This window comes from Anopheles ziemanni, unplaced genomic scaffold, assembly GCF_943734765.1.
Source record: "Anopheles ziemanni unplaced genomic scaffold, idAnoZiCoDA_A2_x.2 scaffold_19_ctg1, whole genome shotgun sequence".
Lineage (NCBI taxonomy): Eukaryota > Metazoa > Arthropoda > Insecta > Diptera > Culicidae > Anopheles > Anopheles ziemanni.
Window position 1 is genome coordinate 584921 of NW_026690058.1, and position 15322 is coordinate 600242.

The 15322-nt window shown below is 44.4% G+C and overlaps 1 protein-coding gene across 1 annotated transcript; it reads right to left on the bottom strand.

Annotated features, from left to right (window-relative positions):
- Nucleotides 1-3202: 3202 nt before the first annotated feature.
- Nucleotides 3203-6000, bottom strand: LOC131292916 (uncharacterized). The gene is made up of 2 exons (XM_058321015.1): nt 5886-6000; nt 3203-5172 (listed from the first exon to the last, which is right to left on the bottom strand). Exons 1-2 carry the CDS (start codon nt 5998-6000, stop codon nt 3203-3205), a joined length of 2085 nt encoding a protein of 694 aa, XP_058176998.1.
- Between the last annotated feature and the right edge of the window lie 9322 nt (nt 6001-15322).

Genomic DNA, 15322 nt, shown 5'->3' on the forward strand with positions numbered 1-15322 from the left:
AACGTTTTTTGATGTTCCGGTATAGTTTTGTATGGAAATGTTCTGCGGCGGTAACGTTTTTTGATGTTCCGGTATAGTTTTGTATGGAAATGTTTTGCAGCGGAAACGTTTTTTGATGTTCCGGTATAGTTTTGTATGGAAATGTTCTGCAGCGGTAACGTTTTTTGATGTTCCGGTGTAATTTTGTATGGAAATGTTCTGCAGCGGAAACGTTTTTTGATGTTCCGTTAAAGTTTTGTATGGAAATGTTTTGCAGCGGAAACGTTTTTTGATGTTCCGGTATAGATTTGTATGGGAATGTTCTGCAGCGGAAACGTTTTTTGATGTTCCGGTATAGTTTTGTATGGAAATGTTCTGCGGCGGTAACGTTTTTTGATGTTCCGGTATAGTTTTGTATGGAAATGTTCTGCAGCGGAAACGTTTTTTGATGTTCCGATGTAGTTTTGTATGGAAATGTTCTGCAGCGGAAACGTTTTTTGATGTTCCGGTATAGTTTTGTATGGAAATGTTCTGCTGCGGAAACGTTTTTTGATGTTCCGTTAAAGTTTTGTATGGAAATGTTCTGCTGCGGAAACGTTTTTTGATGTTCCGGTATAGTTTTGTATGGAAATGTTCTGCTGCGGAAACGTTTTTTGATGTTCCGGTATAGTTTTGTATGGAAATGTTTTGCAGCGGAAACGTTTTTTGATGTTCCGGTATAGTTTTGTATGGAAATGGTCTGCAGCGGAAACGTTTTTTGATGTTCCGGTGTAGTTTTGTATGGAAATGTTCTGCAGCGGAAACGTTTTTTGATGTTCCGGTGTGGTTTTGTATGGAAATGTTCTGCAGCGGAAACGTTTTTTGATGTTCCGGTGTAGTTTTGTATGGAAATGTTCTGCAGCGGAAACGTTTTTTGATGTTCCGGTGTAGTTTTGTATGGAATTGTTCTGCAGCGGAAACGTTTTTTGATGTTCCGGTGTAGTTTTGTATGGAAATGTTCTGCAGCGGAAACGTTTTTTGATGTTCCGGTGTAGTTTTGTATGGAATTGTTCTGCAGCGGAAACGTTTTTTGATGTTCCGGTGTAGTTTTGTATGGAAATGTTCTGCAGCGGAAACGTTTTTCGATGTCCCGATATAGTTTTGTATGGAAATGTTCTGCAGCGGAAACGTTTTTTGATGTTCCGGTGTAGTTTTGTATGGAATTGTTCTGCAGCGGAAACGTTTTTTGATGTTCCGATATAGTTTTGTATGGAAATGTTCTGCAGCGGAAACGTTTTTTGATGTTCCGGTGTAGTTTTGTATGGAATTGTTCTGCAGCGGAAACGTTTTTTGATGTTCCGGTGTAGTTTTGTATGGAATTGTTCTGCAGCCCCGCTAGACATGCAAGTGGCGATTTGTATACCAGACGCCCTGCTTTTGTTTCATTTGGCCTCTGGCCTGGGTTGAAATAGGACCGTTTTATTCCGTAGTAGGGCGTTTCGCCCGGAAGAAATTCGAGCATAATATGGTTGTGTGCGTGTGTTCCCCGACTATGTAGGTGTGTGAGTGTGCTCAGAAGCGTGGGAGTGTGTGGGTGTGCACAATTACTTACGTGTATTGGTGTGATATATCAACGGATTTCTTTGGAACAACATTATACTTTTCAACGATTTGCTTTATTTGTCAATCTTGTGTTTGGTGTGAGCAAGTGTAAAAACATTTTGTGCTGTTAAACGAAAGATTAAATGTGAGTTAGTGATGTTAAAAGTTAACCAAACAGTAGCTATGCTGGAGGTGAACCAACTAATGTAGATGATTTGTAATTACAGATGAATTTAGCCGACATAAACAACAATGGAAATGCCAACACCAAAAACATCAGAATGCTGCAGCTTTCTGTGGCAAGACTTCACGAAGACGTGAAAGATATCAAAAAGATGCTGGAACTGATGGTGCCAGGCAATTACAATTAATCTCAACCGTTTTTTGCTGCTACAACCCTTGAGGAGTTGGAGTCGCTAGAGAAAAACTTGAATATATCTACATATTTCGATAAGATAGTTTACCTTTTAAAACATAAGCTAGGAGATAGACAGGGACCGAGAGAGCGTGCAGGCCATAGCTTAAAAATGATCATAGAAGAAAAATTGTTAATTAAAGTGTCGTGGAGTGGAAGGGGGAAGTACGAGGAAAAAATTCCACTGGCTAAATACCGTATGGTGCTTCGCCTTATAAAAGAAGTAGCTTGTGGAGATGCAACAGAGAAAGATATAAAAGAATGGATTAAAATAAAGCTGCACCATACGGACAACTTTTTCAAAATTCAAAATAATAATCAAAATCAAGTTTAAGTTTTTTAGATTACGTTTAGGAAATGAATTAAAGTGATACAGTGAATTAAAAGGTGCTAAAAATGAACTTATAGCCAAGTATATTAGGACACAGGTAGTGTTAAGAAGAAGTTAGTTAGCGTTAAGTAATGAATTAAAATGTGACAAAAATGAAGTGATATAACTACCAAATACATGTATAAAGCTAAATGTAACATCACATCTTCCTCTTCGTCTGAATATAGTGGTTACGAATAACAAGTTCCATCTGAAGTCGTGTTGTTGGTGAGGTGCAGATTGGTGCTGAAAAACAAAAAATATGAATATTAGCCCCAAGTCGATTGTTTCAGGATAATTTTTTTTAATATTATACCTTTGTAATTGATGCAAGCTGTATTGTTGAATCAGTTGTGACACATCTGTTACTAGAAATATATATTTTAATTAAAACAACACAGGCAGATCATACTATATATATTCTAATGTAATAATAAGTTAATGACGATAAAATGATGATGCCCCACCTCTTTCCCGTGTCTAGATTGAGAAAGAAAATCGAAAGCAAAGGAATAAGTTGGAATTGTAATTTCAATACTAGACACTTCCACATATATTTTTTATCACCATTTTACCGTCACCAAAATCAAATAAAACTTTTTCTAAAGAAAGATCGAAGAACTTTTTCTAAAGAGCCTTTGAAAGAAAGATCCTACCACCTATATCATGCAAATAGCGCTACAAACTACAAACAATACTACAAAACTACAACTAACTAACAACTACAAAAATGGAAGATGCTTGTTTGGAAACGGAAGATGTTAGTAATTTCACAGCAAGTGACTGGTGCTACAAGTTAATGAAGAGATTAAGATGGCCAAAGATGGTGAGCAGAAAGTGATCGCAAGCAAATAATATTAGTTATTTATAAACGTGTGTAGAAGGGGAATAAATAATATGGGTGCTAGCGAACTATCGGAAAATTCATTAGCTTCAAAATAAACAAGAGGGCGGGGTGGTAAGTTAATCGGAACTAGTTTGCATTTAATTGATCCAGTTGTTAATCTTACTCTCCTCCAGGGGCTTAAAGATGTTAGTGTGTAGATATTTATTTCAGAAGAACAAATATTGAGTTCCGACACTTCATCTTCTAAGCGGCAATTAAAAAATGTCTCCTTACTTTCGTACAAGATACCAATAAGAGTGAGAGAATTAGTCGAAGACATTTCTCCTCTTAAAAATTTTACAATGCAATTTGATGTGGTCAAAAACCATTGATCCTTAAAATTTGGTGCCAAATCAAAACAAGACGTTACTTTCACTCCATGAACCGTCAAACGAGGATAATTCTTTTGACCCTGTTTAGGAGCTACATTTATTGATGCAAATTCCTTAGACCTGTCTGCTACTTGCTCCAAGCATTTAGAGCCTTTTCTTACACACCTTTTAAGAAACTGCAAATGGTTTTCAAAGTCGTACGCAGAGAAGTTTTCAAGTTGTCCATGTACTTGCACGTCTTCATACATATGAAGTAAATTATGGACGTTACTAGTCATATGTGTACGACCGTAATAGGTGGGAAAATCTTTCACAAATTTGGCTATTAATCTTCCAGCAACGGGCCATAAATGTTTGTAGGCAGAAGAAGAAAAAATAGTAACGCCACAAAAATAGTGAAGGTAATGGTTATATCCTTCATTGTGCATAAAATCTATGTATATAACAGGACTGATATAGTGTAAAAAAGATCTAAATTCAGTGCCTTTCCAAAAGTGAAGGGAATCTAGAGCCCGAAACGGTCTATTAATTTCACACGGCAATTTCGATTGATTTAAAAATTTTGAAATGTGCACCTTCTGGTCACTAGACCACCGATTAAAACTCGTCATTTTATGGGTTAAAAATCCCTGGAGCAACTTTCGACTAACACCTAAGTCAATCAAATGTAGTCGATCAGCAACCAGAAAATTTTTTATCATATCCAAATTTGCAACATCCTCTAGAGGCGTGCGGATTACTTTATGATGTGCTCTGTCTTCTCTAGCACGAAATCCAACATCCGTGCGGGGTGCTGCACCTACACCTTCAAAAATTACTTTATTTTCCGGCTGAACATGGATGCCCAGAGTAGAGCATTTAGTGCACCCATGTTTAGCCGAAAACGACATCACCGATTTAATAAAAGATCGCGCTGGCGAATCGGCTATAAATGCGCTAACGCATACTGACACTATTTTGCCAAAAAAATTTAGGCCAGTTAGTTGCAATTCATTCAACTCACAAACAAGTGGCCGCAAAAAACTCTCTAAGTTGTCGGGTTTTTTTTGACCACTAAATATACCGGCAACAAAAATGGGACAATCCTTCAATTCTTCAACTTTCACAAGTATTGGCCAAAATTGAGTTGATGAACTTTTAAAAAGAGGTAGCCCGTCAATACAAATTTGAAGCTTAAAATTCGTTGCCTCAGGAATGCCACCGTTGAAATAGTTTTTAAGGGCGACTTCAATTCCCTGGTACCAAAATTTTCCACCGGTTACTTTTTGAATTTCATGTGCAACTTTAGGAGTTCTCACAAGGGTTCGGGCATCTTTTGGAAGATCAGGATGACCGAACTTCCTTAAGATTGCCAGTAGCAAATTTAAAAAATTTCGAGAGAGTTGTCCTACTATTGCTATATAACGCAATGCCTCCATCAGGGTTTCAAATTCATCCACAAAACGATAGCCTTCGTCCCAAAACTCTTCACTTGTACTACTTGTGGTCGGAATGTCCGGAAGTTCCTCAACAACTTCAGAATCAACATTTTCTATATTATTGTTAGTAGCTACGTTTCCACTACCGCTACTCTCACCAACGCTATCCGAAGTGTTAATAACACCAACATCTAAAAAGAAAAGAAAGACAAAAAAATAAGAATTAGAAAAGGCTTTTTTGCTCTGCTAATATATGACGAACATATTTTAATAGCTTTATATTTTAACACATTGTAAATTCGATTACGGTACCACGGTTCACTTTACGTATGATTTATATCATATGTTATATCGTACACATTCCCAGCCGGTGACATCGGGTGGTCTGTTTGCTTCAGTTTCACAATATTGCAGAGTTTAACAAACGTTTGAATATGCTTTTTTATCGTTGACTATATTGGACACTTGCGACCGGTAAAGTATTAACAGGGCGCATAAATGTAGATCAGGAGGATCAACACCAGCGACGTACAATTAATTTTCACTCTCGGGCCGGTTTTGCGCTACTTGACGCCTTATACCGAAAACGTACCCACGCACGAAATTGAAAACCTATCACGATTAAATGCACACGATTTACAACACGATTTACCTATCACAAGTTTACCACCCATGTCTCAACGTTGTTTTAATACACTAAACATCTTTCCTCGGGCCAGGTTGTATCTAATGCACGTATAAACATTATTCCTTTATGCACTTTTTAATAATAACCGAACCGAAACCGGTAGTTCACAGTTCCACATATATCACTGGCTTCACATTTTTCGTACATTTTATAAATAAATATTGTATAAATAATTCATCACATTTGCTTTGCGATGTCGGCCATTGTTGAACTTACCTTCTTCCAGGCTACCCGTTGTCGGAGATATAATCTCCATCTCCGGTTCTACTTCCTGCTCAAGCTCCGCGATATATTGAAGTGCCTTTCTATATTTCGATGATCTTGATGCCATTTTAAGATGAATATTCTTCGTTCTACAATTAAAAGGAAAAATTAGTTTGTTCTGCTCTGCCTTCTTGATTGCTTCTCACCGCGTCACTGAACTTGTCAAATTGCCGGCCGAAGCGTCGAGCAATTCTTACACCAACACAAAGACAATGCACCTGTGTAAATACACGGGTAACTATTTTTCGCACACCATATTGGATCGAAGCAGAACGTTCATTACACAGAAGAGCAAGACAGAAAAAAATAGTCTGTATGAGTAACAAGGATGGCATGTTCAGTGTCTTGTGTACAAGGTGGAAAGTATAGGTCAGGGGTGGTTGCGGATGGCGGAAAGTACTCGAAATTGTCTAGCGGGTTGGATGTGTTTGTAGGTGGTTGGGAAGTACTTCGGATGTCATCCGATGATGCTCGGATGTGTTTGTAGGTGGTTGGGAAGTACTTCGCATGTCATCCGATGATGCTTGGATGTGTTTGTAGGTGGTTGGGAAGTACTTCGGATGTCATCCGATGATGCTCGGATGTGTTTGTAGGTGGTTGGGAAGTACTTCGGATGTCATCCGATGGTGCTCGGATGTGTTTGTAGGTGGTTGGGAAGTACTTCGCATGTCATCCGATGATGCTCGGATGTGTTTGTAGGTGGTTGGGAAGTACTTCGCATGTCATCCGATGATGCTCGGATGTGTTTGTAGGTGGTTGGGAAGTACTTCGCATGTCATCCGATGATGCTCGGATGTGTTTGTAGGTGGTTGGGAAGTACTTCGGATGTCATCCGATGATGCTCGGATGTGTTTGTAGGTGGTTGGGAAGTACTTCGAAGGTCATCCGATGATGCTCGGATGTGTTTGTAGGTGGTTGGGAAGTACTTCGGATGTCATCCGATGGTGCTCGGATGTGTTTGTAGGTGGTTGGGAAGTACTTCGCATGTCATCCGATGATGCTCGGATGTGTTTGTAGGTGGTTGGGAAGTACTTCGGATGTCATCCGATGATGCTCGGATGTGTTTGTAGGTGGTTGGGAAGTACTTCGAAGGTCATCCGATGATGCTCGGATGTGTTTGTAGGTGGTTGGGAAGTACTTCGGATGTCATGCGATGGTGCTCGGATGTGTTTGTAGGTGGTTGGGAAGTACTTCGGATGTCATCCGATGATGCTCGGATGTGTTTGTAGGTGGTTGGGAAGTACTTCGGATGTCATCCGATGGTGCTCGGATGTGTTTGTAGGTGGTTGGGAAGTACTTCGCATGTCATCCGATGATGCTCGGATGTGTTTGTAGGTGGTTGGGAAGTACTTCGGATGTCATCCGATGATGCTCGGATGTGTTTGTAGGTGGTTGGGAAGTACTTCGAAGGTCATCCGATGGTGCTCGGATGTGTTTGTAGGTGGTTGGGAAGTACTTCGGATGTCATCCGATGGTGCTCGGATGTGTTTGTAGGTGGTTGGGAAGTACTTCGGATGTCATCCGATGATGCTCGGATGTGTTTGTAGGTGGTTGGGAAGTACTTCGAAGGTCATCCGATGATGCTCGGATGTGTTTGTAGGTGGTTGGGAAGTACTTCGGATGTCATCCGATGGTGCTCGGATGTGTTTGTAGGTGGTTGGGAAGTACTTCGGATGTCATCCGATGATGCTCGGATGTGTTTGTAGGTGGTTGGGAAGTACTTCGGATGTCATCCGATGGTGCTCGGATGTGTTTGTAAGTGGTTGGGAAGTACTTCGGATGTCTTCCGATGGTGTTCGGATGTGTTTGTAGGTGGTTGGGAAGTACTTCGCATGTCATCCGATGATGCTCGGATGTGTTTGTAGGTGGTTGGGAAGTACTTCGCATGTCATCCGATGATGCTCGGATGTGTTTGTAGGTGGTTGGGAAGTACTTCGGATGTCATCCGATGATGCTCGGATGTGTTTGTAGGTGGTTGGGAAGTACTTCGAAGGTCATCCGATGATGCTCGGATGTGTTTGTAGGTGGTTGGGAAGTACTTCGGATGTCATCCGATGATGCTCGGATGTGTTTGTAGGTGGTTGGGAAGTACTTCGAAGGTCATCCGATGATGCTCGGATGTGTTTGTAGGTGGTTGGGAAGTACTTCGGATGTCATCCGATGATGCTCGGATGTGTTTGTAGGTGGTTGGGAAGTACTTCGAAGGTCATCCGATGATGCTCGGATGTGTTTGTAGGTGGTTGGGAAGTACTTCGGATGTCATCCGATGATGCTCGGATGTGTTTGTAGGTGGTTGGGAAGTACTTCGCATGTCATCCGATGATGCTCGGATGTGTTTGTAGGTGGTTGGGAAGTGCTTCGCATGTCATCCGATGATGCTCGGATGTGTTTGTAGGTGGTTGGGAAGTACTTCGGATGTCATCCGATGATGCTCGGATGTGTTTTTAGGTGGTTGGGAAGTACTTCGAAGGTCATCCGATGATGCTCGGATGTGTTTGTAGGTGGTTGGGAAGTACTTCGCATGTCATCCGATGATGCTCGGATGTGTTTGTAGGTGGTTGGGAAGTACTTCGCATGTCATCCGATGATGCTCGGATGTGTTTGTAGGTGGTTGGGAAGTACTTCGGATGTCATCCGATGATGCTCGGATGTGTTTGTAGGTGGTTGGGAAGTACTTCGCATGTCATCCGATGATGCTCGGATGTGTTTGTAGGTGGTTGGGAAGTACTTCGCATGTCATCCGATGATGCTCGGATGTGTTTGTAGGTGGTTGGGAAGTACTTCGCATGTCATCAGATGATGCTCGGATGTGTTTTTAGGTGGTTGGGAAGTACTTCGAAGGTCATCCGATGATGCTCGGATGTGTTTGTAGGTGGTTGGGAAGTACTTCGGATGTCATGCGATGGTGCTCGGATGTGTTTGTAGGTGGTTGGGAAGTACTTCGCATGTCATCAGATGATGCTCGGATGTGTTTGTAGGTGGTTGGGAAGTACTTCGGATGTCATCCGATGATGCTCGGATGTGTTTGTAGGTGGTTGGGAAGTACTTCGAAGGTCATCCGATGATGCTCGGATGTGTTTGTAGGTGGTTGGGAAGTACTTCGGATGTCATCCGATGGTGCTCGGATGTGTTTGTAGGTGGTTGGGAAGTACTTCGGATGTCATGCGATGGTGCTCGGATGTGTTTGTAGGTGGTTGGGAAGTACTTCGAAGGTCATCCGATGATGCTCGGATGTGTTTGTAGGTGGTTGGGAAGTACTTCGGATGTCATCCGATGGTGTTTGGATGTGTTTGTAAGTGGTAGGGAAGTACTTCGGATGTCATCCGATGGTGTTTGGATGTGTTTGTAAGTGGTTGGGAAGTACTTCGGATGTCATCCGATGGTGCTCGGATGTGTTTGTAGGTGGTTGGGAAGTACTTCGCATGTCATCAGATGATGCTCGGATGTGTTTGTAGGTGGTTGGGAAGTACTTCGCATGTCATCAGATGATGCTCGGATGTGTTTGTAGGTGGTTGGGAAGTACTTCGGATGTCATCCGATGATGCTCGGATGTGTTTGTAGGTGGTTGGGAAGTACTTCGCATGTCATCCGATGATGCTCGGATGTGTTTGTAGGTGGTTGGGAAGTACTTCGCATGTCATCCGATGATGCTCGGATGTGTTTGTAGGTGGTTGGGAAGTACTTCGGATGTCATCCGATGATGCTCGGATGTGTTTTTAGGTGGTTGGGAAGTACTTCGAAGGTCATCCGATGATGCTCGGATGTGTTTGTAGGTGGTTGGGAAGTACTTCGGATGTCATGCGATGGTGCTCGGATGTGTTTGTAGGTGGTTGGGAAGTACTTCGCATGTCATCAGATGATGCTCGGATGTGTTTGTAGGTGGTTGGGAAGTACTTCGGATGTCATGCGATGGTGCTCGGATGTGTTTGTAGGTGGTTGGGAAGTACTTCGAAGGTCATCCGATGATGCTCGGATGTGTTTGTAGGTGGTTGGGAAGTACTTCGGATGTCATGCGATGGTGCTCGGATGTGTTTGTAGGTGGTTGGGAAGTACTTCGGATGTCATCCGATGATGCTCGGATGTGTTTGTAGGTGGTTGGGAAGTACTTCGGATGTCATCCGATGATGCTCGGATGTGTTTGTAGGTGGTTGGGAAGTACTTCGGATGTCATGCGATGGTGCTCGGATGTGTTTGTAGGTGGTTGGGAAGTACTTCGGATGTCATCCGATGATGCTCGGATGTGTTTGTAGGTGGTTGGGAAGTACTTCGGATGTCATCCGATGGTGCTCGGATGTGTTTGTAGGTGGTTGGGAAGTACTTCGAAGGTCATCCGATGATGCTCGGATGTGTTTGTAGGTGGTTGGGAAGTACTTCGGATGTCATCCGATGGTGCTCGGATGTGTTTGTAGGTGGTTGGGAAGTACTTCGGATGTCATCCGATGATGCTCGGATGTGTTTGTAGGTGGTTGGGAAGTACTTCGGATGTCATCCGATGATGCTCGGATGTGTTTGTAGGTGGTTGGGAAGTACTTCGAAGGTCATCCGATGATGCTCGGATGTGTTTGTAGGTGGTTGGGAAGTACTTCGGATGTCATCCGATGATGCTCGGATGTGTTTGTAGGTGGTTGGGAAGTACTTCGCATGTCATCCGATGATGCTCGGATGTGTTTGTAGGTGGTTGGGAAGTACTTCGGATGTCATCCGATGATGCTCGGATGTGTTTTTAGGTGGTTGGGAAGTACTTCGAAGGTCATCCGATGATGCTCGGATGTGTTTGTAGGTGGTTGGGAAGTACTTCGGATGTCATGCGATGGTGCTCGGATGTGTTTGTAGGTGGTTGGGAAGTACTTCGCATGTCATCAGATGATGCTCGGATGTGTTTGTAGGTGGTTGGGAAGTACTTCGGATGTCATGCGATGGTGCTCGGATGTGTTTGTAGGTGGTTGGGAAGTACTTCGAAGGTCATCCGATGATGCTCGGATGTGTTTGTAGGTGGTTGGGAAGTACTTCGGATGTCATGCGATGGTGCTCGGATGTGTTTGTAGGTGGTTGGGAAGTACTTCGGATGTCATCCGATGATGCTCGGATGTGTTTGTAGGTGGTTGGGAAGTACTTCGGATGTCATCCGATGATGCTCGGATGTGTTTGTAGGTGGTTGGGAAGTACTTCGAAGGTCATCCGATGATGCTCGGATGTGTTTGTAGGTGGTTGGGAAGTACTTCGGATGTCATGCGATGGTGCTCGGATGTGTTTGTAGGTGGTTGGGAAGTACTTCGGATGTCATCCGATGATGCTCGGATGTGTTTGTAGGTGGTTGGGAAGTACTTCGGATGTCATCCGATGATGCTCGGATGTGTTTGTAGGTGGTTGGGAAGTACTTCGGATGTCATCCGATGGTGCTCGGATGTGTTTGTAGGTGGTTGGGAAGTACTTCGCATGTCATCCGATGATGCTCGGATGTGTTTGTAGGTGGTTGGGAAGTACTTCGCATGTCATCCGATGATGCTCGGATGTGTTTGTAGGTGGTTGGGAAGTACTTCGGATGTCATCCGATGATGCTCGGATGTGTTTGTAGGTGGTTGGGAAGTACTTCGGATGTCATCCGATGATGCTCGGATGTGTTTGTAGGTGGTTGGGAAGTACTTCGAAGGTCATCCGATGATGCTCGGATGTGTTTGTAGGTGGTTGGGAAGTACTTCGGATGTCATGCGATGGTGCTCGGATGTGTTTGTAGGTGGTTGGGAAGTACTTCGCATGTCATCAGTTGATGCTCGGATGTGTTTGTAGGTGGTTGGGAAGTACTTCGGATGTCATGCGATGGTGCTCGGATGTGTTTGTAGGTGGTTGGGAAGTACTTCGAAGGTCATCCGATGATGCTCGGATGTGTTTGTAGGTGGTTGGGAAGTACTTCGGATGTCATGCGATGGTGCTCGGATGTGTTTGTAGGTGGTTGGGAAGTACTTCGGATGTCATCCGATGATGCTCGGATGTGTTTGTAGGTGGTTGGGAAGTACTTCGGATGTCATCCGATGATGCTCGGATGTGTTTGTAGGTGGTTGGGAAGTACTTCGAAGGTCATCCGATGATGCTCGGATGTGTTTGTAGGTGGTTGGGAAGTACTTCGGATGTCATGCGATGGTGCTCGGATGTGTTTGTAGGTGGTTGGGAAGTACTTCGGATGTCATCCGATGATGCTCGGATGTGTTTGTAGGTGGTTGGGAAGTACTTCGGATGTCATCCGATGGTGCTCGGATGTGTTTGTAGGTGGTTGGGAAGTACTTCGAAGGTCATCCGATGATGCTCGGATGTGTTTGTAGGTGGTTGGGAAGTACTTCGGATGTCATCCGATGATGCTCGGATGTGTTTGTAGGTGGTTGGGAAGTACTTCGGATGTCATCCGATGATGCTCGGATGTGTTTGTAGGTGGTTGGGAAGTACTTCGAAGGTCATCCGATGATGCTCGGATGTGTTTGTAGGTGGTTGGGAAGTACTTCGGATGTCATGCGATGGTGCTCGGATGTGTTTGTAGGTGGTTGGGAAGTACTTCGGATGTCATCCGATGATGCTCGGATGTGTTTGTAGGTGGTTGGGAAGTACTTCGGATGTCATCCGATGATGCTCGGATGTGTTTGTAGGTGGTTGGGAAGTACTTCGAAGGTCATCCGATGATGCTCGGATGTGTTTGTAGGTGGTTGGGAAGTACTTCGGATGTCATCCGATGGTGCTCGGATGTGTTTGTAGGTGGTTGGGAAGTACTTCGGATGTCATCCGATGATGCTCGGATGTGTTTGTAGGTGGTTGGGAAGTACTTCGAAGGTCATCCGATGATGCTCGGATGTGTTTGTAGGTGGTTGGGAAGTACTTCGGATGTCATCCGATGGTGCTCGGATGTGTTTGTAGGTGGTTGGGAAGTACTTCGGATGTCATCCGATGATGCTCGGATGTGTTTGTAGGTGGTTGGGAAGTACTTCGGATGTCATCCGATGGTGCTCGGATGTGTTTGTAGGTGGTTGGGAAGTACTTCGGATGTCATCCGATGATGCTCGGATGTGTTTGTAGGTGGTTGGGAAGTACTTCGGATGTCATCCGATGGTGCTCGGATGTGTTTGTAGGTGGTTGGGAAGTACTTCGCATGTCATCCGATGATGCTCGGATGTGTTTGTAGGTGGTTGGGAAGTACTTCGGATGTCATCCGATGATGCTCGGATGTGTTTGTAGGTGGTTGGGAAGTACTTCGAAGGTCATCCGATGATGCTCGGATGTGTTTGTAGGTGGTTGGGAAGTACTTCGGATGTCATCCGATGGTGCTCGGATGTGTTTGTAGGTGGTTGGGAAGTACTTCGCATGTCATCCGATGATGCTCGGATGTGTTTGTAGGTGGTTGGGAAGTACTTCGGATGTCATCCGATGATGCTCGGATGTGTTTGTAGGTGGTTGGGAAGTACTTCGAAGGTCATCCGATGATGCTCGGATGTGTTTGTAGGTGGTTGGGAAGTACTTCGGATGTCATGCGATGGTGCTCGGATGTGTTTGTAGGTGGTTGGGAAGTACTTCGCATGTCATCAGATGATGCTCGGATGTGTTTGTAGGTGGTTGGGAAGTACTTCGAAGGTCATCCGATGATGCTCGGATGTGTTTGTAGGTGGTTGGGAAGTACTTCGCATGTCATCAGATGATGCTCGGATGTGTTTGTAGGTGGTTGGGAAGTACTTCGAAGGTCATCCGATGATGCTCGGATGTGTTTGTAGGTGGTTGGGAAGTACTTCGGATGTCATCCGATGGTGCTCGGATGTGTTTGTAGGTGGTTGGGAAGTACTTCGCATGTCATCCGATGATGCTCGGATGTGTTTGTAGGTGGTTGGGAAGTACTTCGGATGTCATCCGATGATGCTCGGATGTGTTTGTAGGTGGTTGGGAAGTACTTCGCATGTCATCCGATGATGCTCGGATGTGTTTGTAGGTGGTTGGGAAGTACTTCGGATGTCATCCGATGATGCTTGGATGTGTTTGTAGGTGGTTGGGAAGTACTTCGAAGGTCATCCGATGATGCTCGGATGTGTTTGTAGGTGGTTGGGAAGTACTTCGGATGTCATCCGATGGTGCTCGGATGTGTTTGTAGGTGGTTGGGAAGTACTTCGCATGTCATCCGATGATGCTCGGATGTGTTTGTAGGTGGTTGGGAAGTACTTCGCATGTCATCCGATGATGCTCGGATGTGTTTGTAGGTGGTTGGGAAGTACTTCGGATGTCATCCGATGATGCTCGGATGTGTTTGTAGGTGGTTGGGAAGTACTTCGAAGGTCATCCGATGATGCTCGGATGTGTTTGTAGGTGGTTGGGAAGTACTTCGGATGTCATCCGATGGTGCTCGGATGTGTTTGTAGGTGGTTGGGAAGTACTTCGCATGTCATCCGATGATGCTCGGATGTGTTTGTAGGTGGTTGGGAAGTACTTCGGATGTCATCCGATGATGCTCGGATGTGTTTGTAGGTGGTTGGGAAGTACTTCGAAGGTCATCCGATGATGCTCGGATGTGTTTGTAGGTGGTTGGGAAGTACTTCGGATGTCATGCGATGGTGCTCGGATGTGTTTGTAGGTGGTTGGGAAGTACTTCGCATGTCATCAGATGATGCTCGGATGTGTTTGTAGGTGGTTGGGAAGTACTTCGAAGGTCATCCGATGATGCTCGGATGTGTTTGTAGGTGGTTGGGAAGTACTTCGCATGTCATCAGATGATGCTCGGATGTGTTTGTAGGTGGTTGGGAAGTACTTCGAAGGTCATCCGATGATGCTCGGATGTGTTTGTAGGTGGTTGGGAAGTACTTCGGATGTCTTCCGATGGTGTTTGGATGTGTTTGTAAGTGGTTGGGAAGTACTTCGGATGTCATCCGATGGTGCTCGGATGTGTTTGTAGGTGGTTGGGAAGTACTTCGCATGTCATCCGATGATGCTCGGATGTGTTTGTAGGTGGTTGGGAAGTACTTCGGATGTCATCCGATGATGCTCGGATGTGTTTGTAGGTGGTTGGGAAGTACTTCGCATGTCATCCGATGATGCTCGGATGTGTTTGTAGGTGGTTGGGAAGTACTTCGCATGTCATCAGATGATGCTCGGATGTGTTTGTAGGTGGTTGGGAAGTACTTCGAAGGTCATCCGATGATGCTCGGATGTGTTTGTAGGTGGTTGGGAAGTACTTCGGATGTCTTCCGATGGTGTTTGGATGTGTTTGTAAGTGGTTGGGAAGTACTTCGGATGTCATCCGATGATGCTCGGATGTGTTTGTAGGTGGTTGGGAAGTACTTCGGATGTCATCCGATGATGCTCGGATGTGTTTGTAGGTGGTTGGGAAGTACTTCGCATGTCATCCGATGATGCTCGGATGTGTTTGT